We start from the raw sequence: 17,004 nt of genomic DNA, 5'->3' as shown, positions 1-17,004 counted from the left end.
ATGGTTTGCTTTTGTTTTCTCTACAAAAACTGAGTACAGTAGACCTAGAACAGCAACCTCACTGATTATCAAAAGAGTATTTCACCATTGTTTTTGAGGAAGAAGAATATATCTCTAATACAATTCTAAGTGGACTTTGATCCACACCGTGCTTAGAGGTCTATTTACTAAGCTGTTCATTAACAAATGTTAAATATTTACTTGGGCATTTAACACATATTGAAATCATGTTAGTGTGTTACCAAGAACACACTAAAAAAAAATCATACCTAATGCAAGTAAAATATTAATGACCTGTGCTGCCTGCGAATGAATATAAAGCAGTTCATAACATTTAAAAAGGAATATTGTGATAAACCTTGAAATCTACAGTAAGTCTTGGAAAATTAACTACACCTCATGAAGTGTAGTTAATCTCATTGTAGAACATTGACAGGTAATGTATCTGCCAATGCATTTGGTCCCCTATCACAGCAACTGCAGGGTTCTGATCCCCCGACAGAGAATAGCCCAGTAGTTCTGCTCTCTTCATTAAAACCCTGCCTCCATCCAACTTCCTCAAAAAGACTCCCCCCAGGTCTCATGTACCCAGCCTGGCCATTTAGTCTCCCCCATATGTATTCAAAGGCAGCCTCGAGTTCATTGGATACAATGGATAGAAGCAATGTCCCTAAGCCATTGGTGTCAAAATTAAAAGACTGCCAGCTGACTTTAGGTTCTAATTTTTCCATGTAATTACACTTTAAGGTAAATTCTTAAAGAACCACATGGGTGTTCATGTGTGTGCAGTTCCCAGAGCATGCACATGAACACGCTGATTTTATAATATATGCGAGCATGTTATAAAATCCGCTACAAGTGCACACATGAGCATCTAATTTTATATCAGTGATTGCACAATGGTGGAATTTTCTTAGAAACGCGCGGGGACCTGATTGGGCTTTTCCCCAGTTCCCTCCCATTTTGCTCCAATAAAGGAGCGGACTGGGAGGGAACTTCTTAAACTCCTCACCTACCCTGCCTGCCTTTTCCCCTTTACTCCCCAACCTCTAAAACCCCTCTATATAACTTTTTTTTTTGTTTCGGTACTTACTTGCTCTCCCAAGCAGTAGTAAGTTGCACGGGCTACCGGTGCTCCCTTCAGCGGAACAGGTCCTGGCCCACTCAATGGTAGAACATAGAGTAATGATGGCAGAAAAAGATCGTATGTCACTTTCTAGTCTGCCCATCCTCCCAATTAATTGAGCTTTATAGCTCCCATCATTTCCTTAGAGATTCCTTAGAGAATGTTGGGAATTATTAGAAAGAGAATGGTGAATAAAATGGAAAATATCATAATGCCTCTGTATCACTCCATGGTGAGACCGCACCTTGAATATTGTGTACAATTCTGGTCACTGCATCTCAAAAACGTATAGTTGTGATAGAGAAGCTACAGAGAAGAGTGACCAAAATGATAAAGGGGATGGAACAGCTCCCCTAGGAGGAAAGACTAAAGAGGTTAGGACTTTTCAACTTGGAGAAGAGACGGCTGAGAGGTCTAGAATGGGTAAATGTGAATCAGTTATTTACTCTTTTGGATAATAGAAGGACTAGGGGACACTCCATGAAGTTTGCATGTGGCACATTTAAAACTAATCAGAGAAAGTTCTTTTTCACTCAACGCACAATTAAACTCTGGAATTTGTTGCCAGGGGATGTGGTTAGTGCAGTTAGTGTAGCTGAGTTTAAAAAAGGATTGGATAAGTTCTTGGAGGAGAAGTCCATTACCTGCCATTAAGTTGACTTAGAAAATAGCCACTGCTGTTACTAGCAACAGTAATATGGGAAAGACTTAGTTTTTGGGAAATTGCCAGGTTCTTATGGCCTGGATGTTATGTTTTGTTATGGATGTGAACCCTGGGCTAAGGTGAGAGATGTCTCCACCCACAGGCCACACATCAGTAGGCGTGGCCTCAGCAGTGTAGGACACCATTGTAAGTGACTTTTATTAGGCTGGAAATGAAGAGAGAGAGAGCCCACAGGGCAAGTATGTAAATACAGTTCAGAACAGCGGGGTAAACCCAGCTGTGATGATTTGGTAGTGGCCCGCAGAGCGGGGTATGCCAGGAAGGTTCCTTATGAAGAGTAGAGATACCTCAGGGGTGCAGTTCTGGTAGTGGCCTACAGAGTGGTGTACGCCGAGAAGTCTATACTGGAGATGGTAAGACTGAGGCGCTGGAGTCCAGAAAGAATTGTGTCAATGGTGAAGTAGTACCCTGCAGCACAGGGTTTGCAGGAGCACTTGCTGAAGGAAGAACGGTAGTCGCCCGATGCACGGGGTACACCGTAGGGTAGATTCAGCAAGGCTGGTATCATAGAGTCGATGTAAGGTACTCACAAGGGAAGTTCCAGACTGAGACCTAAGGAGTGAGTCACGTGGATTCTCCAGGCAGGAAGGCCCCCCGAGGAGTGGATAGCCAGGATGCGGAAAGGCCCCCAAGGAGTTGGTACCTAGTAGGGATGCGATTCGGCTGAACCTTTTGGTTCGGCCTTTGTTATCGGCCCGCCGTTGGAAATTTAATTTCCCATGGTTCGGGCCGAATTTTTTTGGCTGTCCCAAACTAAAAAAAAACCACCCCACCCCAAGCCTTCAGATTTAATTAATTACAACACCCCCCCCCCCCCCACCCTCATGACCACCCCAAAACTTACCAAAAGTCTCTGGTGGTCCAGCGGGGGTCCCGGGAGCGATCACCCACTCTTGGGACGTCAGCTGTCAGTAAACAAAATGGTGCCAGTGGCCCTTTGCTCTTTCCATGTGACAGGGGCTATTGGTGCCATTCACCGGCCTCTTTCACATGGTAGGAGCAATGGATGGCCAGCACCATCTTAAAAAATGGCATGGGCCATCCATTGCACCTACCATGTGACAGTGGCCGACCCATGGCACTGATAGCCCCTGTCACATGGGAAGGGCAAAGGGCCATTGGCGCCATTTTGATTAGTGAGAACCAACAGCCTGAGAGGTAGAGATCGCTCCAGGGCCCCCACTGGACCACCAGGTACTTTTGATAAGTCTTTGGGGGGGTGGGTTGGCAAGTCTTGGGGTGTCGGGAGGGTGGGGGGTTGCAATTAATTAAATTTGAAGGGTTTGGGGTTTGTTTTTTTTAATGTGCCCTTTCTCCCCACCCCTGAAATATGATAAGAAAACCACACAAAATTTTGTGGGCTTTCTTATCGTTTTGACAGGCCCCCGAACCGTGACGAAATAGGAAATATTGTATATATTTCCTATTTCATCACAAACAAATGCACATCCCTAGTACCTAGAGCATCAAGACCCAGAGAGAACTGGAACAAAATCCAATCAAAGAGTGGAATATAGCAATGAAGAATCTCCTTGTTAACTCATAGCAGAAGAGGGCCGGTCGGCTTAAGTACAGCAAAGGGCTGACATCATCCGGAGGGGATGCCCACAAGGTTCCCACCATGACATGTACAAAGGAGGCCCTTGTGATTCCGGGTCTAATATGGTGGTCGTCAGTGCCCACACAGTCCCAAGGACGTCAGGGAGGTCGGAGTTTGCTGACGGAGGCTGCCATTCTTCAGAGGATTGCCAGTGCAGGGAAAAAGAGGTGAACATGAGAGGTCACAGCCATCTGTGACCGACGAATGTAAAAGTACCCCCCTTCTTAGAGACCCCTGGGGGTTTTGGTTTCCTGGGATGAGACTAGTGAAATTGTCTAATCATATTCTTGTCAAGGATGTTACTTACAGGCTCCCAACTATTCTCCTCTGGTCCAAATGCTTCCCAGAATATGAGGTACTCCCAGCGTCTTCCATGTCTTCGTACATCAAGGATGTCTTCTACCTGATAAGTGATATCCTCTTCTGCCCTGAGAGGTTGCAGATCAGGTGTCTTTTTTGAGAATTCTGACAAGATGAGTGGCTTCAGGAGAGATATGTGGAAGGCGTTGTGGACCCTAAGAGATGATGTCAACTGCAGGCTGTATATCACTGGCCCCAGGTCGCAGATTATCGCAAAAGGTCCAATGTAGCAAGGCGCGAAATAAGCAGAAGGCAGCTTAAGATGTATGAAGCGGGTACTAAGCCATATCTTATCTCCGAGTTGTAATTGCAGAGCTGCCCTGTGATGAGCATCATAAAGCTTCTTGGCCTGTTGCCCTGCCTTCTGGAAAAGTCCTTTAGTGTGCTTCCAAATATGATGCAGTTCTTGCAACGAAACCTGGGCTGCAGGAGATGATACTGATAAGGTTATTGGTAAAGGAGGTAGCAATTGACATCCATAAACGAGCTGAAAAGGCAATGATCCTGTAGAAGCTGAAGGGTGTGAATTTAGTGTGAATTCGGCTCAGGGGAGCAACTCGGACCAATCATTTTGTCTGGAGATGACATAAGACCGGAAAAACTGTTTAAGTGTGTGGTTTATCCTTTCTATTTGTCCGTTTGCTTGCGAATGGTAAACTGACATTAGATCCAAAGATATTTCAAACTTTTTGCAGAGGGATCTCCAGAATTTTTCAGTGAATTGAAACCCTCAGTCAGAGAGGATGTGCTTAGGTATGCTGTGCAGGTGAAATATGTGTCGAATAAACAGCTTTGCCGATTCTGGAGCTGAAGGTAACCTGGGTAATGCCACAAAATGCTCCATTTTAGTAAAGCAGTCTACTCTGACCCAGATGGTGTTGTTGCCATTGGACATGGATAAATCAACCACAAAGTCCATGGCTATGTGTGTCCACAGTTTGCTCGGAGCTGGCAAAGGCTGGAGAAGTCCCCAAGGGTGACCAGCCAGAGGTTTCTGTCTTGTGCAGGTAGGACGACTCCATGTAGGCCCATACATCTTCCTTCATGGAAGGCCACCAGTAGTATCGTTCCAGTGTATTCATTGTTCGGGATTCTCCAGGATGACCTGCAAGCAGAGAGTCATGGGCCCACTTGAGGATTTTCTTCCTGAGTGTCCATGGGACCACCATCTTCCCTGCTGGGACCATGTGAGTAGTTGATAGCATAACCTTAGTAGGGTCAATGATATGGCGTGGTGCATCCGGAACGTCCTCCATGGACAAGGAACAGTAGAGAGCAACTGTATGGGTGTTCTTGTCTGCTGGGTGATACTTCAAAAGAAAATCATATTGATTAAAAAACAAGGACCAGCGGGTTTGTCTGTGGTTTAAGCGCCGTGCATGACGTAAGTATACTAGGTTTTTGTGGTCTGTGTAAACCGTTATCTGATGTTGTGCCCCCTCGAGCCATGGGCACCATTCTTCAAATGCCAATTTGATGGCTAATAGCTCCTTGTCTCCTATTCTGTAATTTTGCTTGGCTGGAGAGAAGTGCCGAGAGAAGAAGGAGCAAGGATGTAATGTTTGGGTGTTGCGATGCTGACTAAGGACAGCATCAACTCCGACGTCTGAAATGTGTTCGTTCTCCCAACATCCCCCCAGTGACCTGCCCAACTAGCATTCCGATTGCATCGGCCAGGAAACCCTAGATTTACCTCATTTCATTCCCTCCCTCCTTTCCCTCCCCCCCCCCCCCCCCCGTTAGCTATGTCACAATTTTTTTTAATTTTATGCCCCTCCCCTCCCCCCCCCCCACAGTAAGAGTAAGTCCCATGGCCACAATTTTTGTTTCATTTATTTTTTTGAGTAAATAATTGATTTATTTTTAAGCCAGAATTTGTTCTAGCTTTTAGTTAATTTTATGTATATTTTAAATTTAATTTGACTTTGATTGTTTCTTTAAAATTTTATTTTATCTAATGTAAACCATTTGGACAAAAATTTATTTTTATAAAACGGTATATAAATACTTTTAAATAAAATAAAATAAATAAATAAATAAATAGATGCACGGTTGGTAAGGGTCAACTACTGGAGAGCTCATCAATGCTCCCCTGATTTTCCCTTTACGTTTAGCATGAGGCATTGTCTGTAGGAAAGTTGAAAAGAAGGAAAATCGCCTCAGCAGGAACTCACTTCCTGTGCACCCTATCTGGCGGCCATCTTGTCCCCCTGGCCATCGTGGATATTAAATGCCGTCTTCCATTCGTCTCCCTGATGTATGCGGACCAAGTTGTATGCCCCTCTGAGGTCCAGCTTTAAATATTTTGGCTCCTTGGAGCCTATCAAAAAGTTTGGATATCAGTGGCAAGGGATAGTGGTCATTCACTGTGATCTCATTAAGTTCTCGGTAGTCTATACATGGGCAAAGGGATCCAGTCTTCTTACCCATAAAAAGGAATCCGGATACGGCCAATGACTTGGACGGCAGAATGAATCTCTTTACCAAATTTTCTTGAATATAAGCTGACATGGCTTTGGTCTCTGACAGAGAAAGTGGGTACACCCTTCCTCTGGGTGGCTCGGAATTGGGTTTCAAGTTGATGGCACAGTCAAATGACCGATGAGGTGGAAGGGTATCTGCTGCTTTCTTTGAGAACACATCTTGATACGACGAGTATTGTGGATGTAGACCTGGAAGGGAAGTAGTGGTTGTCATGCAAGGCATAGGGTTTACCTTCTTCAGGCATTTCCCATGGCAGGCTGTTCCGCATTGCAATAGTTCTAGGGTACTCCAATCGAATTGGGGTGTGTGCATCTGTAACCATGGTAGCCCGAGTACCACCAGATATATTGCCTTATCCAGGACTAGGAAGGAAATAGTGTCTGAATGAAGAGAACCCATGCATATACAAATGGGTTATGTAGAAAAGGAGACCTCACCAGTTAATGGCTCGCCATGTATAGATGATAATAGCAGCAGCGTAGGTGTTCGAACGGTGGGGATTTGTAGGTGCTCTACAAGTTGCCTGAAAATGAAGTTCCCACTGGCACAAGAGTCCACTAATGCTAATGTGTGAAATTTGAGGGTTTCAGAGATAATAGAGACTGGAAGTATCAGTGGAGGAGATGAAGAAGTTAGACCTAGGAGGAGTCCTCTGGCAGATCCTAGGTCTGCAAGTTTCCTAGACAGATGAGACAGGAGTAAACAGCATGGCCTGGTTCACCTCAGTACATACAGAGACCTAAATGCGGTGACGTCTTTCCTTGGCTGATAGGTGGCTGTGGCCTAGTTGCATGGTTTCTTCCTCCTCGAGACTGGGTGCGGGCATGGTCTGAGTCCAGGCACTGGATGAGAGTGTGGAACCCCTGATGAAGGTTTCTTGGAAACTTTTACCTCTTGTGATCATTCCTGCAGGTGACGATTAATTTACCGTGAGATCAATAAGTGAGTCCAGAGTATCAGGACGTTGACGTGCTGCTAATTCACCTTTAAAGTGGGAGTTAAGACTTTCCAGGAAAATGGCCTGCAGGCAACCCAGGTCCCAATGTAATTCCGAAGACAATGTCATAAATTCAATAACATAATCAGTCAGGGGTTTAGCACCTTGTTGAAGATGCAGAAGAGTAGATCCAGCGACAGTCTTGCGAGTGGAGTCATCAAACACAGACCGAAAGAGTGCAAATCGCTGAGAATAGGATCATTATGATCCCAGAGTGGTGAAGCCTAGGACAAGGCTTTCCCATCTAATAGAGACAGTATATACGTAGACTTGGATACCATGCTCAGGAAATAAGTTGGTTGAAGAGAAAAGTGCATACAGCACTGATTCAGAAAGCCCCTACATAACAAGGTATCTCCTGTAAAGTGAGTAGGAGCAGGCAAGGGAACGGAGATACGTGCAGGCAACACCTGAGGAGAGGAAGTGACCTTGTCAGGCGTTAGTGCAGAATCCAGCCGAGAGTTTAGCTGATTGAAAGCAGTAGCCAAAGTCTCTGATGTCCTCTGTTGTTCAGCAAGACTTTGGGCCAGGCTAGGGATGGCCTGGAGGGCTGAGACCTGAGCCAGGTCCATGGAGTTATCTGTTATGTTTTGGTATGGATGTGAACCCTGGGCTGAGGTGAGAGATTTCTCCACCCACAGGGAGGAGCCCTGTGGGGCCTCAGCAGCATAGGACACCGTTGTAAGTGACTTTTATTAGGCTGGAAATGAAGAGAGAGAGCCCACAGGGTGGGTATGTAAATACAGTTCAGAGCAGCGGGGTATACCCAGATGTGACGATTTGGTAGTGGCCCGCAGAACGGGAAATGCCAGGAATGTTCGTTCTGAAGAGTAGAGATACCTCAGGGGTGCAGCTCCGGTAGAGGCCTGCAGAGCAGGGTACGCCGAAATGTCTGCACTAGAGATGGTAAGACTGAGGTGCTGAAGTCCAGAAGGAATCGTGTCGATGGTGAAGTAGTACCCTCCAGTGCAGGGTATGCAGGAACGCTTGCTGAAGGAAGAGTAGTACTGGCCCGAGGCACGGGGTATACCGTAAGGTAGATTCAGCAAGGCTGGTATCGTAGAGTCGATGTAAGGTACTCACAAGGGAAGTTCCAGGCAGAGTCCGAAGGAGTGAGTCATGTGGATTCTCCAGGCAGGAAGGCCCTCCGAGGAAGGCCCTCCATCCTAGTCAGGATGCGGAAAGGCCCCTGAGGAGCGGGTTCCTAGAGCGTCAAGACCCAGATATTCCAGTCGAAGAGTGGAATATAGCTATGAGGAATCTCCTTGCTAGCTCATAGCAGAAGAGAGCCGGTCACATTTCAATGTGCATGCAGCTCAAAAATGAAATTCAGTACTTACATCATCCACTTTATTCTTTTCAACCATGAACACATCAGCAGAGTTCAAACAGTCCCAAAATAATTTTCACCAGAATGTTGTTGCTCATAATTGTCCCAGGCTGTAACTGGAAACTGCCCAAGAAGCAAGTAAAAGTTCACTGGTTTCTCATGTCTAGGTCCCTCTGGACATTAAAATCCACTGACGCTCAAGGAATGGCAAACATTCCCACTTTCATCCCTGCATAAGTACTCTCTCAATCCATATGTTCCACACCATCTCATATTATTGCTCTCCCTCATTCACTCTCTTAAAGGAATATACAAAATTTCCCTGATGACCTCTGTCACCGTTACACATCATGCTAACCCACAACTGGAGGCTGAAAGGCATTTCCCCACAGGATTTTGCCAAGGGCAATTTTTAGTGATCAGATGCTAATTACAGCGTCCCTTCACATGTGTTTAAATTATATGTTATCATTTTAACATGCACGGCATCCAAGATTTCATTATAAACATTGTGACTGTTATTTTTACAGCTATTATTATACTACTGAAGGACATTTTCTATCTATATTCCCTAGAGCTACCTGTGGATCCCTGCTCCCACCTGAGCCAGGCTAGTGCCAATATCATTTGTTCTGTTGTCTTTGGGATGAGGTTTGACTATGGAGATAAAGAATGGGTGACCATGCTCAACAATATGAACAAAAGCTTCCATATCCAGGGCACCTTCTGGGGACAGGTAAGTTGTAGTTTACAATTAAGAAAGTCCATCAATTTGAAAGTTTAGAGGTTTTGTTTTGAGGCCATTAAAAGTTGTCTTTTATTTTAATTTGAACAGCTTTATGATATTATTCCAAAAATTATGTGCTACTTACCTGGACCTCACAACCAAATGTTCAGACTTATTCATGGACTCACAGAGTTTATTTCACAAAGAGTGAAACTGAATCATGAGACTTTGGATCCTAGCTACCCTCGGGATTTTTCTGATTACTTCTTAATCAGAATGGATAAGGTGATTTTATATTTGAAACACAACTTTCAATGCTGAACTGCTGCATATAAGGTCAGTTATATTTTACCATCTATTAAATAAACAGCAGAGTACCAGACCAGGCAGAGTTTTACCATTCCAAATGTCATAGTTAAATTGAATTGGAATATGGGGTACAGATAAAAAAGCAAGTAATGTGATCTATTCTATTTATGAAAGTTTGCATGCATTATTTGCCATTTTAGGGTGCATCTTTTTAGCTGTTTTGAACATCATTATGTAATCTCTGAAAAATTAAGTAATGAACTGCATGACTATGTAAATTATCTTATTGCCAACATTCAAATAACTAAATATGTGTTAAATATTAGGGATGTACATTCATTTTCAATGAATGTGCAATCCGCAACACATAAGTCCCTGTTCATTTGATTCGTGGGTTCACGAAACGCATTAAGATCCCCCACAAATAAGACATATCATATTAGTTTCATTCTTTTGGTTCGCAGTGATTTCTTAGTGGCCATTGGAAATAGGAGAAGGCCATATGGGAGTATCCATAAGAAAAACCATCCCTTTCCTGTGAGTCATAAGTGACCTCACAGCCCTGTCATAGAGTGGCTCAGACAGGTTGGCAAGGAGACGAAGATGCAACCTATCAGAGCTAAGCATTTTTCTAATGCAGCCAATCACCACTCTCACTCAGTGCTCTGTGATGCTGTTCCTGATGACGCTGTACTATTTATACCTTAAGCATGTGGTGTGCCACGCTCTTTCTTTGCGGGGGTGGTTCCGGGAGGTGGCTTTACTCAGAGCTAGCCTGAGGGTCTCAAATCTGTATTCAATTGCTAGCTACTTTGATAGAATTTTCCATTGAAAAATATATTTGTTCGTTTTTGCTGCAGTGCCAGCCAGCCAACATATTTTTGCCCGCACTTTTTTTTTATTGAACTCAGACGATATCTCTGCCTCTCCCACTGAGACAAGCTGCTAGCAGTGGCATTTTGCTGCTTATCTTACCACCCTGGGGTAGGTAGTTGCAGGCACAGGTAGGGTATGGGTGGGAGATAGTGTGAGTAGGTATTTTCAAACAAGAAGCAGCATCACTAGGAATTGTGCTGGCTTAGGCTTCCAGTCAAGCTTTTCTCTGCTGTTTCATTTTTTTGTGCACACAGAGAAGTCTCAGTTGTAGTGTACATCAAGGAATTTCACAGCACCTGTGGGCAGTTTTGCAGACTCACATATATTGGGATAACAGTGCTCTTGGAAGCCAATTCCCCTGTTGGCCTCTTTTGTAGTTACAAGTTTAGTGTGTGCACATAAAGCAGTCCCAGTTGTAGTGTACATCAAGGCTCTGCACCGTGCATCTGAATGCAGTTTTCCAGACTCATCTATATTGGGACAGACGTGTTCATTCACCAATAAAGAAATAATTATTTTAATTGAAATCCCTAGTAGACACTAGGCAGTGAAATTAAATCCATGATGTCAGGGAAAGGTAGACTTGGTCGAGTGACTGGGACAGGCAGAGGAGGCACTTCAAAAGGCAAAAGGCAGTGCCAGTCCACCATTAAAGTTAAAATGGATCTGTTCCAATCTAAAATCACTGGAGGGGCAAGCAGTTCCATCTGGAAAAAACTGAAATTTAAAGATGATGCACCGCCACCACCTTTATCTGACCCTGTAGTTTTGGAGGTGAGGGAAGGGGAGGCTAAGTCATGCAAGACAAAAGGGCGAGACCCAAAAGCAGCAGTGTGACAGCAGACTTCACTTAGAGTTGAAAATCTAGTGCATGCACTGTTTGCTTCTGATTCCAATGAAGAATCATCTTGTGTGTGATTCTAATTATCAGAAATGGAAGAAGTAATAGCTGAAGAAGGATTAGGAGGATTAGTTAGTTCTGTCTTAGCCTCCACTTCAGTGCTGCAGGGGAGAGCTGAAACATGATGATGAGGAGGAAGAGCAGTCAGCACAGGCACAGAGTATGACTGATGCCCCTAGCATTGCTTCTCAGGGTGCACCCACTACTTCAACTCCAGTGCCAGCATACACCTCGAAGGCTATAGAGAAGGGATCACAAAAGAAATCTTCAATCTGGAGCCACTTTAAAGTGAAGGAGGACCCATATTTTTCACAGTGTAATTACTGTGGCAGGGCTATTAGCAGAGGCAAGCAAATGGGATATCTAACTAATTTTGGCATGATGCATCATAGGCAGAAGTAACACCCAACACTACTGCCATCTGGGGATGGTGGCAGTAACAGTCAGGGGACTCCTTTTTCCAGGCCGTGTAAAGTGGTTGAAATGGAGCAGAGTCACCCCATGCCCTCAGCCCCTTCCAGCAGTCAGGTGGCAGGCCAGCAGGCCCCTGCCATGTGTCAGAAGCGACAACCCACCATGGAGGAAATGGGGTGGTGTTTGGTAGTGGTTTCCCGGGAAAATAGGCAGGTAGCCTCAAAAGTTGTAAGCAGGAGCATTGGGGAAATGATTGCCCTTGATGACCAGTTCCTGAAGGTAGTGGAGAATGTGGGTTTCAAACATTTGCTGAAGGTCTCAGTTCCAAATTACAAAGTCCCCTCCAGAACCACATTTAGCAGAAAGGTCATCCTCAGCCTGTACAACCAGTGTCATAGTCGCATCCAAGCACTGCTAGCTAAGGCAGAGGGAAGTGTGCATTTCACCTGCAATATCTGGACCACCATGAATTCTGCACACTCTTACCTCTCAATGAGAGCACACTGGTGGGACCTGGCTGAGGCAGGGGCAGGCAGCAGTTTTATTAGTGAACATGTATCAGGGTGGGGGTGGCCTTTACTGCACACCCTCCTAACAGATGATGCCCATACCTCAGCCAATATTCTAGCATGTATCAGACAGATGCTGGCGGGCTGGCAGCTACACCAACAAGACAGGAATCGTCAGGCAGGGTTCTTTGTCACAGACAATGGCGCAAACATGGTAAAGGCAATATGCGATGGGCGCTTTCAGAACACCCGAAGTTTTGCACACACTCTGCACCTGGTAGTGAAGTCAGCTCTGGGGTTGGAGTCCAATCACCAAGAGAATGAATACCTGCATGCGTTAATACACAAATGCAGGAACATAGCAACACACTTCCACAGAAGTGTCAAGGTGGGGCAGGTTCTCCGGCAAAAGCAGACTGATTTGGAGATGTCTCACAAGCGTCTCATTCAAGACATTGGCACCCGGTGGAATTCCACCTATATGATGCTGCAGATGTTAGTGGAGCAGCACCCCTTCATGAGCTTTCTCCAGAATGGAGATAGGTGTGCATAGTCCCCTAGGGCATCATGATACCAGGAGTCAGCTGGTAAAACTCCTGCAGCCCTTCAAGGATGCCATGGAGGAGCTGAGTTCCAGAAGTGCCACCTTGGCTGACATCATCCTTAAAGTTAATTTTCTGGAGGAAAATTTGGAGGGCTTTAAACAGGAACAGGGAATGACAGCAGAGGTGCTGCATTGTCTGGACTTTTTGCAGAAGCAGGTACAAGAGAAATTAAGACCTTTAACAGCAAGGGAGACACCAGCACAAATGTCAGTGACACAGTATCTCACAGAGCCCAAAGAGGACATGCAGACAGATCTGCTGGCATATTGTAAAAACATGTCCACTGTCTGGCCACAACTAGCCAAAGTGGCTCAGCGATATCTGTCATGTCCACCAACCAGTATGCCCAGTGAACATGTATTTTCAATGACAGGGGATATCATGAGCCCTCACTGCTCAAGGCTGGCACCAGAGTTGATGGAAATACTAGTAATTTTGAAAATAAACATGCCTTTGCTTGGGTTTCCAAATTTTCCCTGTGAATGGCAAGATGAATAAAAGCAAATTAAAGCCTTGCAGCAGCTCCAACTTCCTCATATGCCCCAGATAATATCAGCACATTTACCTGACCTCAACCGCTGTGCCTGCCCATCCAGCCCTTATGTCGCTACAAGGGCCTGACCTCAAACGCTGTGCCTGTCTGCAGTGTCCACTGTCCAGCCCTTACAACATTATAAGGTCTTGACCTCAAACATGTGCATGTCTGTCCAGCCCTTATGTCACTAAAAGGGCCTGACCTCAAACGCTGTGCCTGCCTGAGTTTACTTCTAGAGTTTCTTTTTTCAGTTTCATGTATTTGTGCATCACTTATTTACAGAATATTCTTTTCCTGTTTCCTGTTTTGCAACATTTGGAATGTAAGAACATAAAAAGCTGACTTAAGATGTTTGGAGCTTGCATATTTCATATGCTCAATAGTTTTCATGACCTTCATAATATGGGCCATGTTCCCTAAATCTTTCTTAGGTGCCAACATTAATGTATCTAGTATTATAGAAAACTGGTGGTAGTTGTACTCTAGTTCATCCTCTGTGGTTCCCATAGTTTATAGAGGCACTGAAGTCAACATAGGTTGATATTGTACATTTGGACGAGTACCGGTTTTCTTATTTCTGAGAGCTCTTCAATTCCTTTGTCATCAGCTGAAGGGCATAAGTACAGTTAATAGCTTCTGGGTATTTACCAAGGCTTGACTTCTGATGTTGCGCCTTTGTGCCTGTCTGTCCACTGTCCTGGATTTACATCCCTACAAGGGCATGACCTCAAATGCTGTGCCTGTCCATCCAGGACTTACATCCCTACAAGGGCTTGACCTCAAACGCTGTGCCTGTCCATCCAGGCCTTATGTTCCTACAAGGGCTTGACCTCTAATGATGTGTATGTCCATCCAGGCCTTACGTCCCTACAAGGGCATGACCTGAAATGCTGTGCCAGTCTGTCCACTGTCCAGGCCATACATCCCTACAAGGGCTTGACCTCAAACGCTGTGGCTCTCTGTCCAGGCCTCACGTCCCTACAAGGGCCTGACCTGGAACACTGTGCCAGTCTGTCCACTGTCCAGGTTGTACTTCCCTGAATCTTTTTTCAACGCTTTATTGGTGCAGAGACGTGTCAAATACAATTCGCCCGACTCAGGCCGAGTTTCGCAGCTTTACAGCCGCTGCCTCAGGGGCTCCACTACTTCAATCAATGATGTGTTTCCTCCAATCAATTGTGCCAGTATGCCAGCAGTGCAAAAACAACTTATGTATGAAGATTCAAACTGCATTCCAGCATAGTAAACCGCAGTCTCTGCACTGCTGGCATACTGTCACAATTGATTGGAGGAAACACATCATTGATTGAATTAGTGGAGCCCCTGAGGCAGCGGCTGTAAAGCTGCGAAACTCGGCCTGAGTCGGGCGAATTGTATTTGACACGTCTCTGCACCAATAAAGTGTTGAAAAAAGATTCAGGCATCTATTCCTTTGTGTTCACCTGACGGTATCATAGATCGCCTACCTCTTTGTTTTCTCAGGTTGTACTTCCCTACAAGGGCCTGACCTCAAACACTGTGAATGTCCATCCAGGCCTTACGTCCTTACAAGGATTTGACTTCCAACACTGTGCTTGTCCATCTAGTCCTTACGTTCCTTAAAGGGCTTGACCTCAAATGCTGTGCCTGTCCATCCAGGCCGTACATCCCTACAATGGTTTGACCTCAAATGCTGTGCCTGTCCATCCAGGCCATATGTCCCTACAAGTGCTAGACCTCAAACGCTTTGCCTGTCCATTGTCCAGGCCGTACATCCCTAAAAGGGGCTAACTCAAACACTGTGCCAGTCTGTCCAGCTTAGAGCTTGGATATTTCATATGCTCAATAGTTTTCATGAACTTTATAATATGGGCCATTTTCCCTAAGTCTTTCTTAGGTGCCAACATTACTGTTTCTAGTACTATAGAAAACCGGTGGTAGTTGTAGTCTAGTTCATCCTCTGTGTTCCCATAGTTTACAGAGGCACTGTAGGGCACAAAGTCAACATAGGTTGATACTGTAGATTTGGACTTGAGTAGCAGTTTTCTTATTTCTGAGAGATCTTCAAGTTCCTTTGTCATCAGCTGAAGTGCATAAGTACAGTTAATAGCTTCTGGGTATTCACTAGATGCCAATGGAACCACCACACTTTCGGGGCCAACCCATTCCAGGGAGCCCTTTCCTACGCAAAGGAAAGGGAACTCTCCCATGGTGCAGCCAGCCTATCTCTTAGTACCCTCTGACCCATGTTGAACTGCTGTTCACATGGAAACCTCCTCCACGTCGACTCGCCACACTTTGAAGGCTCATGCTCCACTCTAGGGGCCAACCCATTCTAGGGAGCCCTTTCCTGCACAAAGGAAAGGGAACTCTTCCCGGATGTAGCCAGCCTAACTCTTAGTACCCATTGACCCATGTTGAACCAGAACTGCTGTTTACATGGAAACCTCCTCCATGTTGACTCGCCATGCTTTGAAGGCTCGTGCTCCACTCTAGATGCAAACAACCCATTGTAGGGAGTCCTTTCCTGTGCAAAAGAAAGGGAACTCTACCCAGGTTTAGCCAGCCTATCTCCTAACACCCTCTGACCCATGTTGAACTGCTGTTCACATGGAAACCTTTTCTGCCTCAGCCTTCAAAATTCTCGTTTGTATATCTGCTACGTCCACCAGATTTTAAAAGATCAGCGAGAGATCACTCAACGCCAACAGAAACACCTCACTCTAAGGGCAAACCCATTCTAGGGAGCCCTTTCCTGCACAAAGAAAAGGGAACTCTCTCCAGGGCCAGCCTGTCTTGCCCCTATCAAAACCACAGGGACCAGACTATCTCCACTCTGCCAGCTTGTCTTGCCCCTATAAACGTTCTGCCACTCTGTCTTGCTGCCATACACCAGATGACACACTCTACTCCTTGTGGTGTTCTTGCCACTATCATGGTTCCTCAGTGTGTTGGTGCTAGTCTTTCTGCTGCTTTGTCCCTTTATCGGCACCTTGTGGTTTTTTCTGACACTCTTTCTGCTTGCTATATTCCTCCTTCATTGTGCTGTAGGATGTTGATGCCACTTGTCTTGCCACTTTGACTGTCATGCTGTCTTCGAGGGCGCATGCAACTATTATCAGTACTCTCTTTTGAAGCTGTGGTGTGTTTTAGACACTCTCGCAGCTGCTTTGCACCTCTGTTAAAGCCCTCTTGCCACTCCTGGTACCACTTTGCCCCTTTACAGTGCCTTAGGCTATTCATGCCACTTTGGTGCCACTTTGCCACAGTCTAAGTACCTTGGAGCTCTTTTCTTGTTCTGATGATTGCTCCCCAGAAGTTTCAACAGAATTGATAAGAAAACCCCAATTCTGCAGCCAAAAACAGACTGCAAATACTTCCCCCATTGACTTGAATAGGAAGCGAAAAACGAATAAAACTAATCAATGAATTGTTTTTTCCCCCTATGAAACTAATGCAAAGAATTTGGGTCCCGGCGAACGAAAAACAAATTGAAACACATTTTTTCCTTCTGCACATCCCTATTAA

General features: G+C 45.2%; 1 protein-coding gene across 2 annotated transcripts in view; it reads left to right on the top strand.

Annotated features, from left to right (window-relative positions):
• Positions 1 to 17,004, top strand: part of LOC115084910 (cytochrome P450 2G1-like) — a 154,088-nt gene that overhangs the window by 49,457 nt on the left and 87,627 nt on the right. For both annotated transcript variants that reach the window (XM_029590323.1, XM_029590322.1), the window contains 2 exons: positions 9,197 to 9,357; positions 9,457 to 9,633. In XM_029590323.1, coding sequence (XP_029446183.1) covers positions 9,197 to 9,357; positions 9,457 to 9,633 — 338 coding nt within the window. The remainder of the gene's footprint in view (positions 1 to 9,196; positions 9,358 to 9,456; positions 9,634 to 17,004) is intronic.

The sequence above is a fragment of the Rhinatrema bivittatum genome, chromosome 2 (genome assembly GCF_901001135.1).
Source record: "Rhinatrema bivittatum chromosome 2, aRhiBiv1.1, whole genome shotgun sequence".
Taxonomy (NCBI): domain Eukaryota; kingdom Metazoa; phylum Chordata; class Amphibia; order Gymnophiona; family Rhinatrematidae; genus Rhinatrema; species Rhinatrema bivittatum.
The sequence above is the reverse complement of the archived record's forward strand: the minus strand, read 5'-3'. Positions and strand labels throughout refer to the sequence as shown.